The 27,690-nt window shown below is 40.4% G+C and overlaps 2 protein-coding genes across 7 annotated transcripts in view; one reads left to right on the top strand and one right to left on the bottom strand.

Moving 5' to 3' along the window:
• Positions 1-940: 940 nt before the first annotated feature.
• On the bottom strand, positions 941-25,812 carry CASP8AP2 (caspase 8 associated protein 2). Of its 4 annotated transcripts, XR_015258118.1 has the most exons (11): positions 25,733-25,812; positions 24,509-24,584; positions 23,262-23,342; positions 21,321-21,421; positions 20,060-20,134; positions 17,899-18,014; positions 12,919-15,434; positions 7,445-10,406; positions 6,339-6,438; positions 4,493-4,988; positions 1,998-3,201 (listed from the first exon to the last, which is right to left on the bottom strand). XR_015258118.1 is itself a non-coding variant. In XM_086744493.1 (10 exons), the coding sequence occupies exons 2-10, from the start codon at positions 24,555-24,557 to the stop codon at positions 1,060-1,062; spliced, it is 6,003 nt and encodes a 2,000-aa protein (XP_086600619.1). In that variant the 5' UTR covers positions 24,558-24,584; positions 25,733-25,812; the 3' UTR covers positions 941-1,059. The 4 variants fall into 4 exon arrangements, 3 of the variants coding, with proteins under 3 accessions (XP_086600619.1, XP_086600617.1, XP_086600618.1); XM_086744493.1 differs by lacking the exons at positions 1,998-3,201; positions 4,493-4,988 and adding an exon at positions 941-1,062; XM_086744491.1 differs by having other exon boundaries at positions 1,998-4,988.
• A 1,031-nt stretch (positions 25,813-26,843) lies between these two features.
• Positions 26,844-27,690, top strand: part of MDN1 (midasin AAA ATPase 1) — a 102,529-nt gene continuing 101,682 nt past the window's right edge. For all 3 annotated transcript variants that reach the window (XM_086745952.1, XM_086745951.1, XM_086745950.1), the window contains exon 1: positions 26,844-27,065. In XM_086745952.1, coding sequence (XP_086602078.1) covers positions 26,967-27,065 — 99 coding nt within the window. In that variant the 5' untranslated portion in view covers positions 26,844-26,966. The remainder of the gene's footprint in view (positions 27,066-27,690) is intronic.

Genomic DNA, 27,690 nt, shown 5'->3' with positions numbered 1-27,690 from the left:
TTTCTAAAACGGCTAAATAGGCAGCCTTTACAGCATGATAGATTCTTACATTTTCTTTACATTCCATTAGTTTCGCTTTGAATCAATGCCCAAGGATCGATCGGTCATGTCCGATTTCATACTCTGTTGCCTGGTGAGTTAATTTAGGATGCGTTAGACTGAGTCTTTGAAAACTGAGGCCACAGGAACCGAGACTCAAGTCTTCAGTCAGAAACACAGGCTTTTGGCACGATAACCCTTCTTCAGCTGGGTTAAAGAGCCACCCCCAAGCCCACTCAGAGACAAGGTTTGAAAAAGGAGAGTTGCCAAAATGGAATTTTTGTGAGAAATCAGGGCCATCTGCACTGGGGTTCTTATACTGAGAGCTTCTGCTTCTAATACTGCCCAGGCCTAAATTTTATGGAAATCCCAAATATCCATTTTTTCCTCCCTTGCTTCAGAACTTCTGGCCCTTTTCTTCCATCCTGTGACTGATTTCCACTTCAGCCTCTTCTCCCTAAAGGTATTCCTTACAACAACCAGTGGCCAGTTCTCAAAAGACACTAGCCGCATCTCTTCTTTGGGATTCCCTCTCTCCCACACAAGCTCTGCTCATCTCCCTGAAAGTCCTGTTCAAATCTGTCTTCAGAGCCTTGCCCTGCAGCAGCTGAGGTGGCTGCACATCTTTCCCCTAGCCTCAGCCTAGTGCAGCAGATGTATGGTTTATGTGTACGTTAAAATGCTTTAAGTACCGCCCCCCCCCCCCCCCCCCGAGAGACACCATAAATGCTCATGCAAACCACCCAGACCTCCACGGGCCTTTCTCATCCTTATGCTTGTGCTCTCACACTCAGTCTCAAGCTTGTGTACTCTCGTATACTTGTCACTGGCATTTTATTTTCATGTCTCTTCTTTCCAAATTCAGTCACAAAGTCCCTAAAGCCTTACCTTGCTGCTTCCACCATCTCAGAGCTTTGGCTCAGGCCTGGGTGCCCTTTGGTGCCTCACCAGAAGGTATGGTGGACCCGATGTCTCCAGCGCCTCCTGGGTGTTTCTCAGGAGCCCTCTCTTCAACACTGCTCACTGTGATGAGAACCAAGCAAACCATGGGCCTCTTTAGTTTAACAAGAGCTTTGCCACTTCCTTGCTGTTAAAGTATTTATTTAATTATTTTATTGCCCGTATTATCTTTTGTGACTCAGATGGGTTTGCTTTTGGTGGCACAGCACAGTACTTTCCAACTCTGATGGGAGAGGCAGTGCCAGCCACCACTGAAACTTTATCCATCCTTCCTCTCAAAGCCACTTTTGCTCTGGAAATGCCTCTTGATTGATTGCATAGATTCTTCTAAGAAACCCTTAAACCTGTTTCTTGGCATGCTTTACAACTGCTGCCTTCCTTCATGAAGAAAAATTTGTTAAACATTCTGCAACTGGTTTTAGAGTGAAGACAATCAGAGGAACAACTTAATGGCAATTGCTATGGGTTGCTGGATTGACACCTAACAGGAATATCTTTAGTCCAGTCAACTATGGTACGTAGACAGGCAGCTGGCAACAGACTACGCCTTAGAGAGAATATCTCAAAATTCATACCTGATGCTCTATGATTTCACTATTATCCACATCTCCACAAACCCTGTTCTCTGAATTTCCACTTTTGGAAAGTTTTCCAATACTTACGTCCACCCAGAGTTTTTAAACTGAATCCTGTAAAAATACGTGTTGGATAGAAGCAGACCTATTCTTCAATAGCAAATGGGAACAAGACTCTTAAAGGGCTGCCAGCTACACTCTTCCAATTAAAAGCCTTGGAAACAAACAGGTCTTTCTCCTTTGTAATATGCCACTCAACACTAAACCAATAGTTCTACGAAAAAAAGGAGGAAAGGTGTAGGTTCTAATTCATAAGCAGTTTAAAGGTTTTATGTAGTTTGTGAAATGGTCCAATTTCTGATCCAGTCATGCCCAGTAAAAAACAAGCAGTATGCATTCAGAGCAGTAATTGCATCAGAGCAGCAGCTGATTACTTCCATGTTTATTAGCCAGAACATCAACATAGCTACTCAGTTATACAAATTAACAGAAGTAAATTTTAATGCTGCCTCACTGCATTTGTAGCTGTCAAGCCATTAGCCAACAGTTCTAGAAAATGCTTTCATTTACCTGAGGTTTCACAAACAAGACTGCGGATTTACATACAGTACATTTTGCATATATGTATCAAAATTCTTGTTGGCGAAATAAATTACAAACAATGGTACAAAATCACTCCAAGCCAACCCTTGTTCAACAAGAACATGTGTGTGTGAATTTTACAGTTTTATTTTTTGCATTACTCTTACAGTTTAGTTTATACAAAATAAACCTGGAGTTTTACGTAGTTAAAAAAATCATCTTTGGCTAAACAAAGCTCTCTCTATTTTTATACATATATTTATAAATATACACGCATCAGATATTTTACATGACCACATAGGAACCTGTACACATACTTACAATAGTCAGAACATTAAAAAAAGTTTCATAATTTACAAAAAAGGAATCCAAGTCAGACCCAAACCAGCCAAACCCCACCCTCCCATCACCTGTACAGATAAGAAAGTAAATAAACACTGACAAGGAATAAACAACTTTGTAATAAAATACTGTCTGCTTTTTTGAGCTAGAGATGAAGCACTCAAGTGGAGAGAAGCTGCTTCCCTCAGTGTCTTCAGTACTCTGCACATTTTGATCTCTAACGATATGGTTAAAAGAATACTCTCAGTAGAGTCTGATTTTTCCACAAACATGAATGCTCTTCTGCAAACTGACTATTCTTAGAAGAGATTCAGTTAGATTTAAATCTCCAATAAGTAAACAATTCTCACAAATGTTTGTTAAGGACAAGCATGGGTAGGTATACCAGTCCCCCACTGAAATCACTAGGGTAGCATGGAAGATGACACTTGATCATCAAAAGCGAACATCTTAGAAGCAAGCACATAAGATGGAAGACAGTCAGAACTGACACCATCACTTACTCAAGTCACTCATTGTAACAGTTTCCAGAGCACTGCCTAAAATTAGGACGATGCACTGTTTGGCAGCACGACATCCATTCCATAGGTCACACTTACAATACTCCAAAGGTGCCAGTGGCAGTGTCACCGACAAATTAGCTGATGGTTTACTAGAACGAGAAGTCCGTCCCATTAGTTGGAGAGGGAGCAAAAAACCTATGCTGAAAGTGAAGAAGCGGTCATTGGATTCTGAAAACAAGTCAATTTAATTCCAAGTTGAAAGGCAATGCTCTTAGGTGGGACTCTTAAATGAAGTCTAACTAAACTCAGTAAATGTTTCTGACTGAATAAAGACTACAGCAATTCCAATCCTCAACAAAGAATAAAACCTCAAACATCAATGAATTCATAATACAAAAAAAACTGTGCAACTTCCAGGAATGTTTCTTATGGGAAATTTAAAAAAATAAAGCTTTTTAGAAATTCAGGATACAGCAGCAGTGTATTATGAGATATGTGTATGTATACATATGTATACATACACACTTTTTAGTATGTACTAGTAAAACTGGAAGCAGTTATAAGAGTTCTTTAAAATAGAACATAATGAATTTCTAATGTACTAAACAATTTGTAAAGATAGATACAATTGCTGTCAAAACATGACACGTTGACAAGCTTTTGAAACTGCTTGTTTTTACAGAAAAATTTTTCTCCTGGTTACTAAGTATAAAGTCAGATTTTATAAAACTTTAAAAATACGTTTCTAAATAATTTTAAAAAGAAAATAACTTGTCAACTTTTATTTTTTTTAACAAAAAAATGTTCATTATGTTGAAGACCTAAATTAAGTACATTTCCCATGTGTAATTTGGAGCAGAAAAACATATTGGCCTTTTCTGAAAAAAAAACAAAAAAAATTTTGAAAAAAATCCAGTACATTTTTCATGGAAAAAAACCACCCCAACTATTCAAAATTCAGTATCAAGTCTTTTTAAAGATAATCAGAACTGCAAAATGTTTTTAAATACAAGACAGTTCTTTGTATATTAATACTCGTTACAGCATTTCACAATTTAAAAGAAACTGAAACACTGGTCACTGCATTAATGACTGGCTTCACTCTCTCACAGAGGTTGGGACTCATTTTATTTGACTTCAAAAATTTGAAAGTTAGGGATCTAGACTAGACAATTGGCTTCAATTTTCTCCACTGTCAATGATGACAGATGGGCACTCTCAAAGAAAAATTAATTTCTCTCTGTTGAACACTGGAGTCATTAAGCAATGACTTGGATAACACGCTTAAAGTTGAAGAGAAACCCTGCACTCAGTGCCAGATTCTCTCCTTGAAACCCACTGAGCAACTGACAAAGCAGCAAGAGCCACCTATTCCTTATGATCAGAATCCTATTACTAGACAAGCAGCTTTTGGAATCATAGCTATCATTATTTTGAAAGAAAAAAGCCTGACTTCTTAAAATATGTTTCAAGGTAACCAAGATAACGTACCTGTCATTTTCCAGGATTATCTATCAACTGGATTCCAAAGCACTCTTACTTTTTTAAAATCACAGTTCGACATCACCATATGCAGTAGTTCCAACAAGTTAAGCAAGAGCTGCCATTTTCACCTGACTGCATGCCCTTGGCTCATAAAACACATTTAACCAGCAGGAGATGTCAGCCCCTTGAAATGATCCTGCTCCATTTGTATGTGGCCATCCTTTCCCAGCCAGTTTGTTCATAAAGTTCCTTCTGTGTTATTCTGATAAAGCACTTCAGAGGAAACATGGACAGGGAAGTAACTAATTAACAGTGCATCAGATTTATCAAATCTAGCATTCTGACTTGGATACTTCCCACTCATCTCATATGAATGCAGCAGTTGTAGTCAGTCGTTGCTGGTAACAGCTAAGCCCTCTAACCATGAAGCAACTTGGTGGTAAGTTCACTTGCACTTGGATTTCTTGAACAGCTTCATTAACTGCTTGAATCTTTCTGAAACCTAACGGAGGACATAAAAAGACGTATCATTAAGGCCCTGGATTTCCTTACCTAACAAGACAAACTGATCTGACAGCATGGAGTTTTTCCTAAAAAAAACTTTAAAAGTTTTTTATTTGCTTCCAATACTTTTTAATAGGAGAAATTTAGGAGCACCATTAACAAATTAATTGGATGTAGGAAGTCTTCCTATACCTTTGACATCTGAAATAGCCTCCAGGTTAATCACACAGAGCTAGAGCAACCTACTGGTTTACACAAGTTTCCTTGCAACAAGGAGGAAGAAAATGAAAGCTTCCAAGTCAATTAGACTTAAATTTTGCCAGGTATAACTGAATCAGATTCAAACGTAAGGACAAAAGTTTATTTTGTACTCCACAGAAAGCACAGTTTATTGGTTATTTTCTACCCTCTTGTACAATTGTTGCTTTAGGTATTCATGGCTCATCATGGAGTAATCTGCCTACTAAGGATTTTACAAAACTGGTCTGTAGACGAGAGTCAAACATCTTCTTAATGAGCGTAGCTAGAGATTGCATAGCAACCTCATTCAATTGTAAGTTAGTATTTCTTATCACTATATGCATATAAGTATCTACTATCCACCAAATACCTAACTGGGAAGAGTGGCATAAATGCACAGATAACACTGTTTTATCCAACCATCCACCCAACAGCTTGTAAACCCCGCAAAGACTCTGCAACCATACAACACTACATCCTAAATGCCAAATCCCAAGCACGTAGGACTTCCTAACTTAGTCAGATGGGTGTTTCATCCTTTTTAGATTTGCAGGATACAGATTAAGATAGCGATTCAGAACAAGTACAAAGTGATATGCAAATCTCTGGAAATATTCTACATCAAATTGACATCTGTGTCTTGAAGTTTCTTAATTAAAAAGTGAAAGAAAAAAAAAAAGAAATATTTTCATGAAGAAGTCCTTTCTGCAAAATCCCGTTTTTTTCTTCCCAGCTCTAATTTTAATCCTTTCCTGATTTACTGAATGTGTGCAAATGCTTTGGGCCTCTCCAAACTGCCCTTTTTTATCTAAGTGCTGATTCAACAATAGAAACAATCCTGTTGTCCCTGGCTTCTGACTGAACACAGCAGTTTCAAGGTACCAGTCAAACAGATACTGAAGAATCCTTAGACTATAAAATCCCTTTAATGTCTATTTTTAAAAAGTAGCAGCTGGGAGAATCTGAGATTCTTTTTTCAAGAATCCCCCAACAAAAGACCTGAGGAAAAAACAACTCCAAATTAGCAGATTTCCAGAGGTTTTTGTTCAACTGCAATCATAAATGTAGCAACTTAGTTGTTATCAAATACAAGAATGATAACACTTACCTGATTTGGGCTTTTGTTTAGCCTAACAGCTAAGGAAACAAAGGTTTTGCTTGATGGTCCTTTTCTCTGACATTCCAGTAAAATTTCTCGGTCATCATTTCTATAGCAAAAATGTATTTTAAAAATATTAATACATATATATGTATATGTGCACAGAAATGAAAACATACATACAGGCATATATAAAATTCCGAGTATTTCCAAGCTACAGAACATGAGTTCAAAGAGCAGAAATAAACTTTGGAGGATCCTCCCTCTCCCAGCACAGAGTAACAGAGTCAGAGTAAACAAGTGGTAGTGGAGATTATGCTACCCTATTAGGAAGGGCAGGATTATTACAAGAGTTAGCCCAAAACCAAATCAAAAAGAGTTTTTTAAGCTTCTAAAGCAGACATTCAAACTTGGAAAGAACTCATAAATGCAACAGGGGTCCGTAGTTCTAGGCAGACTTGCCTCAGTTTGCATGGCTAGGCAGTGGCCTTCACCTAAAGCCGTTCAAAGATTAAATAATCAATTAAGTCACCAATGCTCCAGGCCTTGTAGGAACATCAAAGACCTCCATCCCCTACCAAGCCTGGTGGGAATTTTTGGACAGGAAGGAAATAGGCAGAGGAAACAAAAACCACGGATAGTGCAATATAGTACGTCTTGTCACCTTAACATAAGCTTTAAAAACAAAAGCAAAAAGTACTGTTGTTTTGGGAGATCTGGGTGATGGAATTAGTCATGACATGTGGGAGCCATCTTCTTTAAGGCAAATCTGATTTAACCCACCTAAGAAATTACTAAAAATTGTTCTCTTCCAAAGGCTGCTAACAGGATTACATGAAATCAGTCCATCTCCTAAATTTAACTTCCCCTGGACAACTCTTATAGAAAAAGGATAACATAGACTTTGGGACCTTTCAGTGGTACTCTAAGAAAAGACACCAATCTCATAAGCCATCCTGCACAGATAGGAGGCTCCCACTCCACTACTTACAGAAGGATGTAGAGCTACTGAATAACTGCAGTAATCAGTTAAACATCGGTTTCTTCCCACTCTTCAGTATAACATGTAGTTTAAGAAAATCTAAAACAATCAAACAAATCAAATTAGAAATTACCTTGTCCAGGAAACTACTACTTCTCCCTTCTTTTTAATGATGTTTTTGGCATACAGGCTAGGCGATGATGCAGATGAAGCCAAAGGAGAAGAGTCTTTGTTCTGCTGCAACTCATTTCTCTTATTGGAACATCGTTCGGGTGCTGAATTTACCTCTTCGGACTTCATATCACTCGCATCGCTCCCTTCACCTGCTGAATCAGTTTCTTTTCGTTGCCTTTTTGAGTTGGAATTCTCTCTGACAGTCTCTCTTTTCCTTTTTTTACTGGTTTTATCTTCTACACTTATGCATCCTACATCAGTACTTGAAAGGGATTTTGTTTCAAGATTACATTCACCTGCTACAGTCTCATTGGAAACCTCTTCTGTTAAGTCTATAAACGCATCACAGCACTCTTCCACTTCTCCCTTTTTATCACTGATTTCTGAGTTTCCTGCAGAAGTTTCCTGAGTCCTCGTACCTGCAGTGGATTCCACTGCAAGACACAAAGTTTCAGTTTCACTAACAGTATCATCTCTTAAGTCTATATATGACTCTATACTGCATCCAGCAGGAAAAGCAGCTTGAGATCTAACACCCATTTCATTTATGTTTTCAGATACTTTCAACTGGTGTGCCTGAGATTGCTCAGAGCCTTCATCTGGGCTTTCAGTGCCATGGCTCTCTGTGTTTGACGATTTTCTAGATGGTCCAAGCAACCCAGTTGTTTCTTCCTTTCCAATACTATTACGTGGCTCCTTTAGAGGCTGAGGTAAGGCAGGATTTTGTTCTTGTCCAGTGCTGACATGAGGCAACTGATCCATCTTAACCAGATCTCGCTTGACAGCTTCTTGCACAGTGGCTGCTGGGGCACTCTGACTGTTCCTTTCTTTTTCTCCACTTTTCATTTCTTCTTTTCCAGTCTTGGTTGAGGATGCCCGTACCTCCTTTACTGAAGCCACCTGATCAGCTGGTGAGGTAGATGGTACTGCACGCCTAATCTTTACAATAAAGTGATCATTGGATTTCTCCATGATTACTGCTTGCATTGGTAGGCTGGGGCGACACTGAAAACCGGGAGCAATGGGCCGACCTGTCCACGATGAAGAACAACTTGATTTACTGCTCGAGTTATCAGATTCTAAAGCCAAATGAATGTCCTGCTCAGTGGCATCCTCCTCTTCAAGAAGTGCATCTTCGCTGTAATGCGCACTGAGAACACCCTCGGGAGGTGAGCTAGAATTATTCTCCGGTTTCAGGAAGCTGAGGTGGGCATCTGATTTCAAAGGTGATGGAATAGTTAAGGAAACAGCCAAATCTTCAAGGAGGATAGAAGAAACAAATGATTTATTCTTCTGCAAATTGCATTCATCTTCTTTGCATGAAGCTGTGTTTGTAGGAACCTCAAACATACAGCTTTCATCTAGTACATCTGGATCAACAGACATCTGAAGCCTAGATGCTAAAGAGGGAACTCTGACAGGTGAAACAATAGGCCAGTTAATATCCTCCACTGGTCGAGACTCCACACAAGCCTCCTTTGGAGCAAGCTCTTGCACCAGTCCAGCAGCATTACTTCTGCATTTATGACTGTCTAAAAACTGTTTTTCTGGAGTCCTGAACTCCCACTCATTTCTGTCAATATTGCCACCATTTTTTTCCAAGAGATCAGAGCCTTGCAACAAGCTTTTGAAAATTTCACCCATTTGAGCATCACTTACAAGATTAAATGTGAGACTGGACGCCTGTTGTTCTGTGAGAAGCTCATAACTAAGATCAGACTTGTGAGCATCTCTGGATAGCTGGAATCCTTCCTTTTCATATTTTGTACCCTTCAATGGAGTGAGAGTGCCTTGCAAATTATTCTCTTTAGAGAGGTGCACTTTGGTTTGGGAATTCCTCGTGTTATCAATGGAGTTAAGACACTTTGTAAATGCAGGTTTCGGTGCATCTGTTTTACTTTTCTCATGGTGACACTTAGGTCGTTGATAATCTACGATTTGCTTTGAAAGGATATATTCTTCAGACTTTTGACACCTGGCTTTCAGTGACTTTTTTCTAGATCTTAGCACATCATTTTTATGACTGATCTTGTGTTTCTGCTTTCCTGCTCTTTCAAACTTCCCTTCCTCACTCTCATTTCCCACATTTCTCACATCAGATAGTTTTATTAACATTCTCCGTATCTTTTCAAATAAGTAATCAAGCTGTTCATCTACAAATTTCCATAACTGTTTTTTCATATCTGATACTTGTTGTTCAAAAAGACGGTCCACTATTGCATTCTTTTTAACTTGCTTAAGTTTGGACTCTATAATATCACAGATATTCAATTTTAAGGTCTCACCTAATGTAGACATCTTGGAAAAGTTCAAGTATTTTATTAATGATGTAAAATTTATGATACCAGATTCTATAATTCTGTGAAAATGCTGAACTGGGAAGTGTACCTTGAACTTCATATAATTTTTCCTCATCTGTTTTCGTATAGCTCTTAGCATCTGCATGATTTCTTGTACGTTTGAAGGTTCAACAACAACATGAACTATTTTTTCAAGACAAGCAATGCTCACGGTTTTACTTTTCTTCACATCCTTTGAAGACCTGAAAGTCTGATTTTTATGCCTCTCTCTGTTCTTCTTTGTACTTACTTGCACAGAAACAAATTTTCCATTTTCTTCATTGCAACGCACAGTTTTGCTCTTTTGATTTTGTGGACTGCTGGTCAAATTTTGTGTCTCAGGAGAAGCTTTTGGTCCTGACTTTTTTGTATTTTCAGAGCCTCTTTCTGGTTTAGATTTTTCTTCATTTTCATCGCTACTTATGATTTCTCCTTCTTCTATTTCATCTGAAGAGATACTTAGATGGGACTCCATCTCTAAGTGCTCATCAGACATGCTAACTGGCTTTTGATTTTCTTTGTTTACCTCCTTTGACAAATTCTTTGAGGGGCAGATAACAATCGAACTTTCAGGAATTAAATCTGTAAAAAGAAAACAGTTTGCTAATCACCATAGGAATAATATTATAAACAGACATTTTCAGAAAAACCTGGAAGATTCTCTTCCGTAAAGTGACTGTTCAGAACTGTTTGAAACTGCCAACAACTCAGGAAGTTTGAGCTATAAGAAGTTTGGGTGGTTTGATTCAACAGCTGCTAGTATAAGGGATTTTTCTGATCTTCAAAGAGCAAATAAGACCTCAACATTTCATCAAGAACATGTGATCTATCTCACAAATACATCCATTGAAAACAGAAAAATCTAGCTGTTTCCATCAGTTTTGAGCTTCTTTCCATTTACTTTAACAAGCTTTCTGAATGTTGCACAAGCTAAATTTTAACTTTAACATTATTATGGATAGTATTTACATAAAATAGGTGGCTTTTCTTTTAACAGTTTCACAACGAAAACAAAATGAGAAGAACAAATGACCTATTAATGTTTGCATTCAGCTAGATTTTCCATGGTTGATAAAAAGGTTCTTTTAATCTTTCAAGAAACTGACTTACTAAACAAAAGAGAGTACTAGGCACTACACACATGATAAAACTATTTAAATTTTTGATGCATTTAACATTACCAGAACTGCAACTAAGCACAACAGTATAAAAAGCATTTTTTTTTCTTAAAAACTTTGGAGAAAGCCTCCAGTTCAGGTTCCTGAATGACAGGATTGAGGAATGAGGAGGAAAGGCTAAAGTTCTCCCAAATGTTGTATGCCTTACTGTGCCTCAAAAATAAGTTCATTACATGTTTTATATTTTTGAGATATCATTAAATATTTCATTATTATTTAAAATTCAAATCAAATGCTATTTTGGTAAGAAAAATAAGTCATTACAGTTAGCTACAAAGCAGCATGTTACAAAAGATGAAAAGGCAAGCTCGTTTTCATTGTACAAAAATTCCACTGAAGTGCATATGTATTGATTAACGAGATTCGCAGTTAATTTTAGGCTTGCTGGGCACTCTAGTTAATAAAACACTTATGTTCAATCGCACATAGATAAGATTGCTTAATGACCTCTAACAAACATTTAATCTCATAAAAGATCATATCTAAATTGATCTCCATAAAAAATAAACTTGTGATTAACACTTTAAAGCAACATTTGAAAATGCTTACTTTATACAGATTCTACAGGAGCAAAACCATATTCCATCACTGCCTCCATTTCAGTTTTACAAGGATCAATACCTTCTCAAAGTAATCGCTTCAATATTTTGACAAACCAAAGTATAAGATAAAAGTGGTCAAAATATGCTATTAATATATGTACTCCTGTCCTGCAGAACAGTAGAAAGGTACGTGCTGAATTTCAAGGCCAAGAGAAACTATAGCTTCCTGTCAATTAACAGATGCAGAACATTTGACAGGCATATCATCAGTCAGATCACAAAGACATCTAACTTCAGAGCTGAATATCACTGCTTTGGAATTTAGTAGCAAGTTCGGGACAGGATGGATTCCTCTAATAAGCAACTTAGGGAAACACTACAAAATCAGAAAAATACTTTTATTTGTTGTTCATGTACTCTGATCCCAAAGCTCTCCCACCCCCCCACCCCCCCCAATATTTCAAAGAATATGAACTACTACAGGGATGAAATATAAACTGCTAAAAGAATTCACACTTAAAAGAGTAGCTGTCTCAAGCACATAAGACAGAATTGCAGAGTAAATCACACCAACATTTGCAAAAAGACATAAGGATTACGCTCCGAAACACAAGAAAAAAAAGATTTAAATGCCACTCCACCATTCCTCTTTTAGCAGGAAATCTAAACTTCCAAGAAAACTTATTAGTTGCAGCAGGACATTAGAGGAAGAGTTAAATTCACATAAATAATTTAAACTTTAGGTAATCTATTTTCTCATCCTGTGAGTGCTGTCACCATATTTTATCTCCCTGACACCTCATTTAACAGTTAGCTCTTACTTCATTAATGATAAATCCTAATGTTCTATTTGTTCTATTTTTCCCCACCAACTGACTCACAATTATAAAATATACATAAAAATTCACACTGAATTAATTCAGATGGAGAGTACAGCCTTATCTTAGCTGACATTCCTAGAAATTAAGTCTCAGATACTCTTTCCAGCTTTCTCACAAAAAATACTTGAAAGAATATGATCCTAAGTAACTTTTGCCTCTACAATTTCAGAGAAAAAACTAATGAGATCTACTCAGACCTAATCACAATTAAGAAACCTGTATTTTTTTTATATAAGTTAGTACGTAACTCTATTTCAACCACTCATCTGTCAGTAGTGACAAACTCCAATTTTTACAGCACTAATGTTCAGTTGTCTACAATCTCGGCTGCACTGTTAAATAGCTCCACTACAAAAAAAAAAGGACCATTGAGACTTGTACAGCTTAAGAAGAAACCATTTATATTTTTGAGAAAGCAGTCATTCTGCTTTCCATTAATGGATCTTCCAAGTCTTTACGTAGAAAAGAAATTAGAATATACATATGCAAATACCTTTGTTATAACTCTTCACAAGACCTTTGCAGGGACTTTCCATCTTAAGTGCTTTAGCCAAAGGGCGCATTGGACTGTTCAGTGGGCTGATTGCCTTTGGAATATACCTCAAGTGATTGAGATCAATGCTCAGGATTGAGCTGTCATCATCAACAGGAACTGGGTTAGTTTCCTTCTCGTTAGTTTTAGGATACATCTCACCACTAAGAGAAGATGCTGCAGTACTGATTTCAGTTAGGTCTGGCTCCAGATCACAAGCATTCTGGTCAACTAAGGGTTCATCCTTATCAGTTAACATAGTTCTGTCAAGTGACTGAGATGTACTCATATTAATTTCATAGATACCCTTTTCCTCAATGGGACACTCAACATTTTCTGCAGCCAAGCAATCATTGTCCTTCACTACTTCCTTTAAAGAGTCTGGTTTTGTTCCACTAATATCATCTGCGATGTCACAGGACTCCAGGCCACCAGAACTTTTGGCTTCTGAGACATCTAAGACAAGACTTTGAGAGCCATGTTGGTCTGCTGAGCTTTCCACGTCAGGAGCTAGCCGTATTTTATCTTCTTTCTTCTCTGCTGCTGACTCTGAAAGAGTTCCCATATTTTCACTGGCAGGTTCAGATTGTACCACTTCTGCTGCTGGTACATTATCATCCTGCATCACACCCACTGTCACAGGCAAGTTTTCACACTCTGCCACACTCTCTGTCACCTCCAAGGCCAAAGATTCAGGGTGATTCAGATCTGTCACTGCTGTTGCTGAGACTTCTGATTCAACCAGATCACAAGCCTCTGCTGCTTCTGACAACGTTTCAGCCTCCATCTCATCAGGACCCAGTACCTCTGCAGCTCCTGGCAAGACTTGGGGCTGTACCTGACCCACTTCTGCTTCTGGCAAGGTTTCTGAGCTCAGTTCATCAGCTGCCACTGCTGGGAATGCTTCAGACCGTGCTGGATCTGCTGCTGCTACTTTCAAGGCTTCATTTTCAGAACTGACAGAAACAGCCAGTGCTAGTTCCACGTTGCTTTGAGCTGTACTGTCCAGAACTTGTAGTGTTGAATTAGTTTGCTCTGCAGGACCACAGTTAACAGCGTGGGCAGAATCTAACAGCTCTGCCTGCAGCATAAGCTCTGTACTTCCCTCATCTGTGGCCTTTTGGGAATGTGTTTTAAGTCCATCTGTTGGAGAGAGACATTGTTTCTTAGCAGGAGAAAGAGTTAAATTTAGCTTTTCCATAAAGCTAAGTTTTAAGTCTTTGCTTTTAGTCCCAGTGTGACTATCTTTATTTTTGGGAACTTTATGGTCTTTCAAGCTATCTGCTACTCTGGATGTTTCTTCTAGCTTGTAGGACTTGTTCCTCTCACTTTTTGTAACATCTGTACCCTTCCTGGATTCTTTTGCAGATTGGCGAGAAATCTCTTTTGCAACTTTTCTTTCATTTCTAAAATGTCTATTTTCATCCTGATTCTCTCTCTCTCTTTTCCTTTTTTCTTCAGTTCTGTGTCTCTCTGATTTGGAATGTGCTGTTTCCCATTCATATCTACTACTATTTTCCTTCAAGCGTACATATTTATGCTCTCTGATGTTGGAGTTAGAAGGTGAAGTCCTTCCTTCTCGAGAACCATGATCATTTGTTCCCCTGTCTCTCTTGCAGTCGATGTCTTTTCCTTTTCTAGACTCTTCTACACGACATTTACGTGCCTCGTGAAGACTCTTTGGATGTTCATTCTTCGAGTGTGGACTGCTTCCTCTGCCAGATCTCCTTGGTTGCTCCTGTAGCTTTTCATTTGGTTTATTTTTTTGGCCAGCATTTTTTTCATCTTTATCATGTATTTTAATATCTTTTTTTAATACATTTTGGGATCTCTCTTCAGCATACAATTCACCTCGTGTTTGAAATCTGTCTTTACTAGTAGTTTGTTTCTCCCAGGAAGAAACACTCCTTTCTACTCTTCTTTCCACACTTAGACTGCATTTGACTTTTACACTCTGATTTTTTTGTTGCAACTCATTTTTACCAGCCTTCTCTGAAAGGGTTTTCAGCTTTTGCTGAGGATTTGAATTCCCCTCTTCACTGTCACCGTTGTTTCCGGTGCTGTGATGTACTTCTCTCTTGTATTTGTTGCCATTTCCTCTGCTGTACTGTTCATTTTCACTTTTAATTTCTTTTCTTTCCTTTCTGTTATCCTTGTTGGAACTATGGTCATAGTTTGTTTGACACATATGAGCACCATCGTTGCAGAGCTCTTCAGGAGGGCACCTCAGTAAACATGGAGTGTTTCTTTTTTCAGAGCTAGACTTCCCATTGTCCATATTATGAGATGAGCAACTGTGGTACGTATCTTTTGAACAGTCATTTTTCGTTCTATGCTCCATCTTTATACTGTCACCTAAATCAGAAGGTCTGAATTTGGAATCTTTTGTTTTACACATCTCAGAGCACCTTCCATTAGTTGATCCTGGAAGGTACGTTCTGGTGAAACTGTTTCGATGATTGGGAAATTCTGATAGCCTGTTTATAAAAACAAAAAAAAGTTACATTACTTTAAAATATATTTAAACATAACTAAAGCCAAATTACAATGAATCTATATATCTCTAAAATTTTTTCATGCTTTCTTTCAGCTTCAAGTTGAAAAAAATGTGGGATAAAAGTAGAAGTTTAATAATTTCCATTAGCACACAGCAAAAGAAAATTATTTGTATACATATTTTCCAAATGAAACTCATCTAAAGAAAAGAGCAAGATCTGTGGGAAAATACTGTATTTGGACTAATTAACAATTTCAGGAATTCAAATTAGCATTTCATTGTCCAGGAATAAAAAGAGTTTTCCCCTGGGAAAAGAAGTTGTTCTTTACAGCATTAGTGATTTTTAAAAATAATTATAATAATTAAAAGAGCAATTAACAGTTCACTATTTGGTAAACTGGCAACCAGAAGAATAGGTATAATGTGACTGTGCTTACTCTACTCAATAAGCAAATAAGATACCATGTTTGGAACTTGTTGCAAGCTACAGAAAACAAGTAGTAAATTACAATAATCAAGCTTCATCAAGGTCACAGGCTATTGGTGCAAGGTTATCATAAGAAAAACAAAAAATTAAATTAAGCACATGTAGCCTGTGTGCCCTGAACTCATGATAGAACTCAAAGTTACCTCATCAGAAAAAAAAAAAACCAAAACAACCACCAAAAAACAGACAGACACTATTCTGCCATATTAAACAAAGCATCTGATTAAAATGACATGATTAAAGACAATGGCAACCTTCTTAAATATTCTCCACTATGTAAAAAGAATGATTGTGTCTAATCCATGCGGAAGGAAACAGAAATAAAAGTAACACCAAAAAAATGGCAGCAAACCACCAAACATAAGGCTCCTTTTCAGAGAGCCAAGGATGAAGTGGCTGCTACACACAGACATTTGGTTTTGGCCTGAAATTCTACGTTGATTCAGCATCCAGTTGTAAGGAAAGAGTACAAAATGGGGTTGGTTTTGCTTTATAAAATTGAACACTTCTGACAGGCCAATACAGAGAATTTAATTATGTAACGATCAGCTTCTACAACTGGCTCTACTCCAAAAACGTGACATTGTGATGAGAACTGAATGCTGAACTAAAACAATGCTGCAGCTGTTGTAATCCAAAAATCCGTTCCTATGTTTCTGTTTCATTTTGAACTAAACTGATAAGTTCTTGCTGTGCTTTAGGCTGGCTATTAAATCTGCACAGATATGTGATTAATGTAATTGCATCCAATGGGGTTTTTTTTAGTTTGCTTTGGTTTTTTTTGGGTTTTTTTGTTTTTTTTTTAGATCAGCACTAACAATTCCCCTCAAAGATATTATCTTTGAAGTAGTCCTTAAAGATAGGTAGACAAAGTGTGCTTCTAAGACCTCAAAGTGCCACTTTCCCCACAATTTTCCATGACAGATGCCTCCAAAATACCTAGATCAAATATGGTGTTCATAAATTTTCATCACCATCACAATGTATTGCAACAGAGTTTGTAAACCCTTTAATGAGGTCAAGTATTCAAAACAACAAAACATTTTTCAAACAATTCAATTTAAAACCCAGCATACTACACTCAAAGGTGTGAAAATGACAGCCATCATGTCAAAGCAGATCAACTCACAGAATTACATTAAAACCTCTTGACTTCTGACAACAGATCATATAGAAAAATTACTTTTTTTGCAGTAATTTTCTGTATTTAGAAAAAAAAATATATTGCATAGTTAATATGCATATAGCCTCTAGCACAGTAATGACAAATTAACCTTCTTTATGACACCTTTTGGTGCAAGAAAACATAAAATGGTTAAATTGCAACACAAACAAACTGATGATGTGGCTGATGTCACACAAGTGACAAGCAGGCGACCTTGTGATAAGCTAGGGTTCCTGAATTTTGGACCCCTGCTCTGGTTTCAAGCAGTTCAGAAACCTCACACTCAGCTACTCTCCCATCCGCACTTCAGTGTTTTCAGCTCCTTGCAGTCAGATGAATAGTACACAGAAATTACCAAGAATTCTCTAGCTGCTATCCCCCACCTTTGGAGACAGAGCTTTTGTATCTTGCCATGAAAACATTAGATTGTCTCTTCCTTTATTTTCATTTGTTGTCTGAAAAGTTCCATGGAATTAACATCTGAGACCATAAAACAGACTAGTTCTGAAGCTGAGCCGTGTAAGATAATATCTGCTTTGAAACATGCAAGATGGTTAGAAAACCCACCAGGAATGGGTGATTAAACAAAATAAACAAAACAGAATTCAGGCAAATTGGATTCCTCCTCGTTTTCTTAATTAGAAACCAAAGACCTGTTTCTTCTGATTGTACCAGTACTAAACCACACAAACAATTATTTTCTAAGTAGTGAAATACACACAGAAGTTTTCTATAAGTATATAAACATGATCAGACAAAAAGCATGTTTATAGTTCCACTGTCTAGTTGTACCTTTGATACAGATTACTGATTTCTTCATCCTTACGGTTAATTTCCACTCTTGCTGTTTTGATAAGTGCTGAAATATTTTTTTTGAGAGCTTGGTTTTCATTCTGTAGAATTACATTCTATTTTAAAAATATACAAAAAAAAAGAGAGCAAGAGAGAGGGAAAAAAAACGTGAAAACAAGAATTAGCTTGGTTATCCAAACATGTAATGAAAAACAGTGTAAGACAATCATTAATAAAAGTCCCATCACATACAAATTGACAGTAGAATATACAGAAATCATTTTGGCTAAGTCAGAATTATTGAGTTTTGGTTTTTTTTTTTTTTGTTGTTTTATTTTTAAACATTATTCACATTTATGTTCCTGTTTGTGTTCCTGGTAATTACTTAAGACGTTTTAAGCATACATTTTATTAAAATCGAAATATGATATAAACCAAATAGCCACAGAGACAAGAAATTACAATCCATCCCTTTGCTTCATTCTTTTACTCAATTTATTGTTTTCTTGGTCACTGTGTCACATAAGAGATGCAGCTTTTAAGCCCTTTCAGAGAAAGAGGCTAATTGTATTTCTTTCAAGGCATCAAAACCAACTTTGGGTGCTGTATCATGCTAACATTTCTAGGTGAGATGTTCTAGAACCCTATTTGTCAATTCTAGAGATAGTTTCTTCTCTTAGTAGCTGTCCTTGGTAAAGCCTGCTCAGAAAGCCAGATAAATGCGTAGAGCTCCGTGGAGCTCAAGGGCAGCCTTGGCTGCCAGGAGATGGTGGGAGTTCAAGATCCTTAAGGGCAGCAAGAAGGGCGCACAGAAAGCTCTCTACTCTGGACTTCAGGAGAGCAGATTTTGGCCCCTTCAGGAATCTGCTGAGCAAAGTACCATGGGATAAACCCCTAGAGGGAAGAGGAGCCCAAGAAAATTGGTTAATATTCAAGGAGTGCCTCCTCCAAGCTCAGGAGCAATGCATCTCAACAAAGAGGAAGTCAGGCAAAAAGGCCAACATGGATGAACAAGGAGCTCCTGGACCAAGTGAAAAACAAAAAGGAAGCCTACAGATGGAAGCCAGGACAGGTAGCATGGAAGGAATATAGAGCGATTGTTCGAGTGACCAGGGATCAGGTAAGGAAGGTTAAAGCCCTGCCAGAATTAAATCTGGCCAGGGATGTCAAGGACAACCAGAAACGCTTCTTTAGGTACGTCGGGGATAAAAGGAAGACCAGGGAAAACGTGGGCCCTCTCCAGCAGGAAATGGCAGACTTGGTTACCCAAGACATGAAGAATGCTGAGGTACACAATGACTCTTTTGCCTCAGTCTTCTCCGGTGAGGGCTCTAGCGCTAGGAATAAATTTTTTATGATGAGAGTGGTGAAACACTGGAACAGGTTGCCCAGAGAGGTGGTTGACGCCCCATCCCTGGAAAAATTCAAGGCCAAGTTGGACGGAGCTCTGAGCAACCTGAGTTGGAGATGTCCCTGCTCCCTGCAGGGGGGTTGGACTAGATGACCTTTAAAGGTCCCTTCCAACCCTAACCACTCTATGATTAGCTATTAGTAGTGTTTTAAGTTTTGCAGAGAACAATGCAGAAGTGTCAAAAGGCAGAAGCTGCAAAGCATAGAACCTTTGGGACTTATCTGTAATACCCAGCAGAGCATGTTGCAGAATTGCCCAAGATAATCTAACTATATAGGATGCCAGAGCACGGGGATACTAGCTTAAGTTGAAGAGCAGTTCAGCCTTATTAAAACGGCACTATGCTCAAAGCAATACAGACATCCTCTTCCAGTTCTAATAACAGCTGAGGTACCTTTTGCAACCCTCTCCCTAGTGCATTAAAGACCTACTTTTTAAAGAACAAGAGAACTCGATACCTTTCTGATAACTGTTCATTTGACATGCTTGTTTTCTAATTAAGGAGACAAAAGATAGCTTTTAAGCAACTAAAGTCCAAACTGCATGCAACATGGTGAAACAAGTGAATTTACCTACTGATTTTGTCAGTAGGCTATCCTAGGCAGAACAAGTTCCTAGCACAGAGGTGCTTTACAAATCATCCACATGACAGATCAGTTCTGGAAAGCATAAGAAATTAACTGTCTCTCAAAGCAATATTCAGTTTCCTTTACATAAATCTTGACAATGTTGCCCTTTTAACTACAGTACCTGTGCCTGTATTTCCTTAAATTTCTTCATCAACTCTTTAATTTGCTGCTGACATTTTCCATATTCTGCCTGCAACTGTCAAAGAGAGAAGAATTCACAGCACAGAAGTGGACTTAATTACACAGAAAAGTTACCCCTCTAGATTTATAGTTAGTTAACACAATAACGTATATCGCAAAGCTGTGCTTCTTTTTCCAAAAGTAACATATTACAGCTAATATTAAAACAAAAAGCTTCAATATGCTCCAACAGGTATACAAGTCTCTAAAACACCACAAACACTCAAATAAGAGAAAAATCTATGTGTGCTTGCCCAACAGTAACAGGCTACGGAGTTATAGGAAGCCATATTATTGTGAAAGTAAAGACAGGATTATTAAGGAATAGGAGTTATCAGAGCCCAACAGATGGGGACTTGTTTTTCCTTATCTGTTTTGTATTGCACAAAATCTGACAAACACAACAAAAAGCTACTACAAACAAACCTGGAGTGCAAAACTAGACTGCAAAGGACACGCTCCTGTTGAGATCACAAAATTAAATAAAATATATTTGGCGTGAGCCCTTCTTTAAAAGTAGATGGCAACAAAACTTTCACGGAAAAATGGACAACTTTCCTATTGTCACACTTAACAGCCAACTGCCTTCAAACTTTCAAAGTGACATTTTGATCACTTAATAGACTATTAGAGGTTTTGCTCCTGCTTCTTCTATAGTGCACTGTATCTATGGATGCCTGTCCCTTTTACTCCAGAGCTCAAGTTAGTTAAGATATGTCTCACGACCAGGACAGGTGATGCTACATGAGTAACAGCTGCACTGAACTGCTTCTACATGGTTGTCTTCAGTCTCAAGGACAAAATTTAATGACACGTAAGATCAATCCACGACCTATCTGCTTTAGTCTGGCAGAATTTGTTGGAAGAAATATCAAGATTAGTTTTGTATCAGATATCTGAACAGATACATAACTAGAAGAAAATTATAATACATTTTCCCATAATGTTGCTGATACATGAACCACATGCAAATATCAAATCAGAACAGATCATGTCACAGAGTGATTCACTTACTCTGATAAACTTATTGATATAACAGTTTATTAGCACACTCTTGTTTTTACTTATTTAGAAACAGTTTCCCTATTTTTCCAATAATGTGAGTATACTGACAACATTTTTTGCACTTTACACAAGAAAATTTGGAACAAAAAAAACTCCAAAACACCAGAATTATTTTTGTCACATGAACACACACACACCTCATTGTAGGATGCTTCCTTTGCAGTCCCTTCTTCAATTAATATCTCATCAAATAAATTCAAGCCGTTTCCAACTGGTGTAGAATTTGGAGCAGAACTGTCTGTAGAAAGAAAATAAATTACATAAAGAAAAAGGTATTTTTCTAGCCAGATTGCATTGTGTCACTGAGGAAAACACACGACCTTATCTGGAGAAACTCCTATCCTGAATGTCAACATTTACGTTAGTGTTATTTGAAATACTTGACCCAATTTAAATCGCCATAAAAGGTAAGGATGAAAATTAAAGTTCAACTGAAAACATTGTATTAGAAAAATTAAGAGATATACAGGACACCTAACAACAAAGACGGGTGCATTTTAATAAGTTGTTTTAAGTCAGAGAGCTAACTCTCAGTAAATCTACCTAATTAATAAAGCAAGAAGGGCTATACCTTAGCAGTGATCTGAGGTTCAGCAATTCTAGAGCCAACAGATAGCAGAAAGCTAGAGTAAAAAATATGTGCACCCTACAATTCATTCAGCTTTGGGCCAGCCTTCAGCTTGGTAACATTTGCATTCAAAAAATTTATTGAAAAAAAGAATACTCAGATGCCAACAGCCTACACATTCACAAACAGAGATCAGTTCATCAGAATCACATGGCATTATGGTAGAGTTTGTATGGGGTTGAATACCATGCTTCTTGTGCTGAAAAAAAATGTTCTTTGCTGCTTTATATTCCCTCACAAACTTAAACCTTCTAGCTTTAGTTCCAAAGAAATTAAAGAAAAGAAAAGAAAAGAAAACAAAACAAAACAAAAAACAACCCAACATGCAAACACCCTGATTATTTAGATAAGGGTGCTTTTTCTCAAGTCATAGGTGTTACTGACAAGATCTGACTTTTGACACCTCTGAAATTCAGATTCATTTGCAGACAAATAAATGAAGTTAGCTATTGAAGCTGTGCTTCAATCCTTTGGACAATACCACAATGCAAAAAGCATTAACATAATGCAAGACAATAATCTGTATAGAGAAAAAAATCTAACCAATTCTTTTTTTTTCTTTAAAGTTTAAAAGAGATCCCTCAGAACCAGAGTACACAAAATGTTTGCATTGTGTTAAGTTATTCCCCCTTGCATCTTTTATGTTTACTAAACAATGCATCTCAGTATGTGAAATATACTCAGCGAATACTTTTATACACTATAACAAAAACAAAACAGAAAGTGACAAAAAGATGTAATAGATGCTTTATGTCTGTAGGATATACTATAGTCCTTCCATAAAAATTCAATGGCCTTACAGTGGTAAGGTCTGTAGAGAAACACTTGTTTAAATACTAGAAACAGCATTTCATTGAATGGTATTCGAAGACTCCTAAAAAAGAACATGTGCTGGGTCCATTTCTTTGTTACCTTCAAAGAAGTTAGAAGGGTAAATTAATTTACATTAGCATGTGAAATTATTGAGAAAGTAACAAAAGGTTAAAACAATTTACTGAACGTACTGTATCACACAGTAAAATATGTTTTGGAGCTCTCACTGGGGATTTAGTGATCAGTGACTGTTGGTTCTGGTCCTGAAGCTATCTAAAAATCACAAAATAGAGGTGCTTTTTCCAAGGTAAATCCAAGGTAAAACATCCTATATAAAGACACATATAGAATAGCTAAGGTTTCTCTGTACCCCTTAAGAGCCCAAGTCTCTTAAAACAGGCAGTATCACATGAAGAATATCTTATAACCATTCAGCTAATAGATTTAAGAATTCTCTGCTGTATTTATACGGAGTATAACATATATATATTTAATTTAAACAAGTAGCTCACTGAAGCATGTGTTATACCAGCTAAATGCAAATCTAAAGATAACTGTTGTTTTACTTGGAACCAGCCTAAGAAGCACAGAGACTCTATAATGCTCCAAGCCAAGCAGCAAGATACAACCAACTTACCAGGAACTGTCAAACCATTGTCCAAGCCATCGTAAATATCCACTGAGCTCTCATCACCTTCCTTGAACGGGGAAGTTTCAGCTAAAGAGAAAAAAAGAAACCAAAACAAAAAACAAACCGCCAAAGTAAACATTTAGTAACTCCAACCCCTAACTTTCCCATAAAGTAAGTGTAGCTGTGATTCCAGACCAGCAGACAGTAGTAAAAGTAGTAGCACAGACTAGTAAAAGACAAGGGAATTTTACCCAGCGAGCTACTGCTACTGTGGAGGAAAGATGTTTAGTCACCAGGAAGTAAAGACGGTCTTGCAAGATCAATTCCTAAATACTACAAGAATTGTGCATCAAGCAAATTATATAGCTTTAAGTACAAATAAAATTTAAAACTATAAACTAAGTCAACTCGATCTGAATTTGAAACTCTTTTACAGAATACAACTAATACAAAAATTATACAGCTGAGAAACAAAAATAAAATAATTGGTATGATAAAATCGCTACTGTTAAAGAAAAGTTTCTGGCTATATCAGAAAGTATGGTAACTGTCTGTATCATAATTCAAAGAATTTGCTTTAGTATTGCCATCTGTTCACACACTAACTTGTTCTGTAAAACCATTTTAATCTACATTTCCTCAGACTCTCTTTGTTTCTTTTTCCAATGCCTCTTATCACTCTCATCTCCTCTATACGAACCTCTCCAGTTCTGCAACAAGTATTATTACTATAAAGAAAAACATCAATATCTGCAGTCCTTCTGAGGCTGAGAATCTCACAAATATGTGTCAGATCAATCAACTGCGGAGCTGGATATAACGTTAGAGAACCTTGATTGCTGGTACTATACTAGATGACAGCTCATTTGCTCTTACAAACAGCAAACGAATGAACAATCCTCCTAACTGTCCAAATATGTGCATCATTAAGATAGAGCGAAGGTTAAGCTATACACCATAAAACCCAGGGGGAGACCAGTTCCAGGCATCCCCTCAAAACATACTAGAAATCCAATGTACACAGTTATGGTTTAAAATCCAAACTTACTAATGCGATATGGCTTACAATGATAAATGTAAAGCCATTACAATGTAAATGTAAAGCCATTTAATTATAGTTGAAGCTCGTCAGTATATATCTGAACTTAAATTGTTTCCGTTTTGTTTTCTAAGTTATTTTTGGACCTACTTATTTTCATAAGACTGCTTGCATTATTTCACTGCAAAACAGAAAGTAATCTAACACATCTTACCACCATAGCGGGTATCAAACAGTCCCAGTCCATCCTCATCTGTTGCCATGATACAAATTCCCTACGGCTTCCCCATCTATGAGTAAAATATCAGAGGAAAGACAACAGATTAATTGATAATTGCAGAACAACATCGTAAAACAGAAGCATCCTGAAAGAAGACAACAACACCTGAGCTACCTGTGGCCCTTGCTCTTCAATAAAATCCAACACTAGAATGAGAAAACTCTTACATCAAGATAACAAATTGAGAGCTCTACCAAGAAAAGTAAGAAATTATCTGTCCTGTATATAAGCATTCTGAAGACCCTAAGTGGTATATTTTATTCATGTCTCAAATAAACATCCTATAAGGACATTTTGTTACGAAAACAAGCATCACACTGTACAAACAGGTTATCTGAACGTATCTCTTAACCAGTTAAAACAATCTGACTCGATAATTCTGATTTCTTCACTGCTGACCACTTAAGAGCAAGTTTCCCCTACCTGACACCACCAGCCAAAACAATAACGAACAGCAGCAGGCAAGAAACACTTTGCCTGCCAAGGCGTATGGCAATACTCGGCCACAGGACGATGCTCGGCCACAGGACATGCAGCATCCGCCACAGGAGCGACTGCAGAATGACTTTACAAGCACACACGCCTGTGGCACCGATACACAAATACCTCTGAAGTGAGACCAGCAGCCTGCAGCACCGAGACACCCACTGCGTGGAAAACAAGAGCCCTGGAAAAAAGCTGGGGCGTCGGGGCAAGCAGAGGCACAGACTAGCAAAGGCCCTGCCAGGGCAGAGGCTGCGGCCCTTACCAGCTCCCCAGGCCTCACCCTGCCCTGCCCGGGCGGGAAGGGGCTCCCGCCCGCCCCAATTCTTGTCACGGCGGAAGGGCCCAGGACCTCCCGGGGGTCAGGGCGGGAGAGCCGCCGGTGGCGGCCCGGGAGCGGCACCCCCAGCTGCTGCCACACGGATGGGACCCGGCGCCCCGCAACCGCCGGCGGCCCAGAGAGCCCGGGGTGGGCAAGGCCAGGCCAGACCGAGCCGGGCCGGGCCGGGCCGAACCGGGCGGTGGGACCCGCCTAGGAGTGGTGGGGGAGGGGAGCGGCACCCGCGCGGGGCGAGGCGGCGCTGAGCTCCCCTCCGGGCCGACGGAGGAGGGGAAGGGGCAGGACGAGAGGGGGGCAGAAGGCTCCGTCGGCAGGCCGACGCGGCCCTCACTCACCGGTCAGCCGCTGCCCCCGGCCCGCGGCACCCCGCAGGTCGTCACCACTGCCGCCGCCGCCACTGGTCCCGCAGGCCGGGCGCCGAGGGGGCGGAGCTCCCGGCGGCGACAGCCAACGGCCGCAGACGCACAGCACGTCCCCGGCCGCAACGTCAGCAAAACCCGCCCCCCGGCCTGAAGCAGTTGGCGCCAAAGTGAACAGCGTGGGGCAGCCGCGCCCCGCCATCGCCCCGCCCCTCGCCTCCGCCCCTCGGCCCCGAGCGCGGGAAGCTGCGCCAGCCCCGCGGCTCCGAGTGGGGCGGGCAAGGCTCCCCTCGCCTGGCAGGAGGAGGGGCTGCGGAGTGACCACGCTGGTCAGGCAGCCCGGTGTGCGGCCACCCGGCCCTCCCGTAAAGGCTGCGGAGAGGGGCGAGGAGCTGCGGCAGGGGGCCGCCTGGAGCGGCACAGCGCAGGAGTGACGCGCCTGCTCACCCGGTGTGCGGTGGGGGGTGGTCGTGAGGCAGCTCCCCCGGCACGCCCGAGGTTTACGCCCGGCTCCTGCTGTCGGGGAGCCGGCTGTCAAACCCTTCCGGAGACATCGGCAGCGCCTTAGGGCCGCGCTCGGACTCCGGGAGCCGGCTGCGGCCGGCGGGGGGGAGTTGGGGAGGGTGACGCGGAGATGTTAACGTAATGCCGGCCGCCCTTCCTCCCGAGCCTGCACCACCTGTTTGGGTTAGTCACCGCCCGCCGCCGGACTCTGATTTAAAGGGGTTTAGGGCAACCACCCCGGCTTGAGGCCCTCGGCCTCGGCCACTCCTTGCTCCTGCAACAGGGATGCCAGTTAACTCCGCGGGGAGTGGAGCAGGAGGAGGACGCAGCAAAGAGAGCCCCGCACACCCGAGCTTCCAGCGCCCTGAGAAAGTGGGAGACGCTCGCTCGGCTCCCGAACGGCGCCGTTCCCCACCGGAATGGCACCAAGGGCTCGCCGTCCCGTGCGCCGCAGTGTACGCTGGGAGCTGTAGTTCGGCATGGGGGCCGTCACGTGGGGAGGCGGGGCGGGGGGAGGAGGAGGAGGCGGCGGTGGTGTCCGCGTTTCCCTTTGCCTGCGACGTCGCGAGTGGGTGACGCCGCCGGCGCGAGCGGAAGCCGGTGCCGAGCTGCGCGGCCGTCCCGCGCCCCACGTGCCGCGGGGCCCATTCCCTTCTTCCCTCCCTCCCGCCGCTGCTGCTCTCCTCCTCGGCAGCGCCGGCGCAGGATGGCGGACCTGCGGTTCCGTCTGGCGGAGCCGCTGCAGCTGGTGGCGCGCAGGAACGAGAAGAGCAGCGCGGAGCTGAGCAGGTTCCTGGCGAAGCAGGTGAGCAGGGTGGCGCAGAGCTCGGCGCCAACCCCCAGCCGCCCTCTCTCTCTCTCTCTCTCTCTCCCCATCCCCGCGGGCGGGCACAGCTGGGGCTGCCGAGGAGGGAAGGGGGACGCGCCGCGCTGCCTTCCCCCGCGCCGCCATCTCCTCCCGGCAGCTTTGTCTGCTCCCCTTGCCGCCTGGCGACCCCTCCCGTCCCCTCGCCCTCGGGCGACCGGCCGAGCCGCTCTGCGGGAGCAGCTCTTCCCCTCTCCCTCCCTTTCTCGGTGTGCCTGTTGCGGTTTCTTCCCCCTCCCCTCCCCTTTCGGGGCCGTGCGAGTGGAGCCCCGTGAGGAAGGTTCCCCCCCCGTACCCTGGTACCCCCTGTGTTGAGCCGCCTGAGGAGGCATTTTTGCCCCGCAGTTAAAATGTTCAATATCCTCCGTGTCCCTTAGGGTGACTCTGTGCAAGCGTGAGAGCGAGAGATTAGCAAGCGCTAAGAAGGTATCTAGTCCCTTAGCTGCAGCACGTTGCCCTGATGCTCTCTGCCTCCCTCTTTAATTGCCTTAAAACAACATGTAGGGTAAAAAGACAGAGGATTGGGTTTTCTAGGCTTTGCTTCCTTTTTTTTTTTTTTCTTTTT

The sequence above is a fragment of the Chlamydotis macqueenii genome, chromosome 3 (genome assembly GCF_036417535.1).
Source record: "Chlamydotis macqueenii isolate bChlMac1 chromosome 3, bChlMac1.mat, whole genome shotgun sequence".
Classification (NCBI taxonomy): Eukaryota; Metazoa; Chordata; class Aves; order Otidiformes; family Otididae; genus Chlamydotis; species Chlamydotis macqueenii.
The sequence above is the reverse complement of the archived record's forward strand: the minus strand, read 5'-3'. Positions and strand labels throughout refer to the sequence as shown.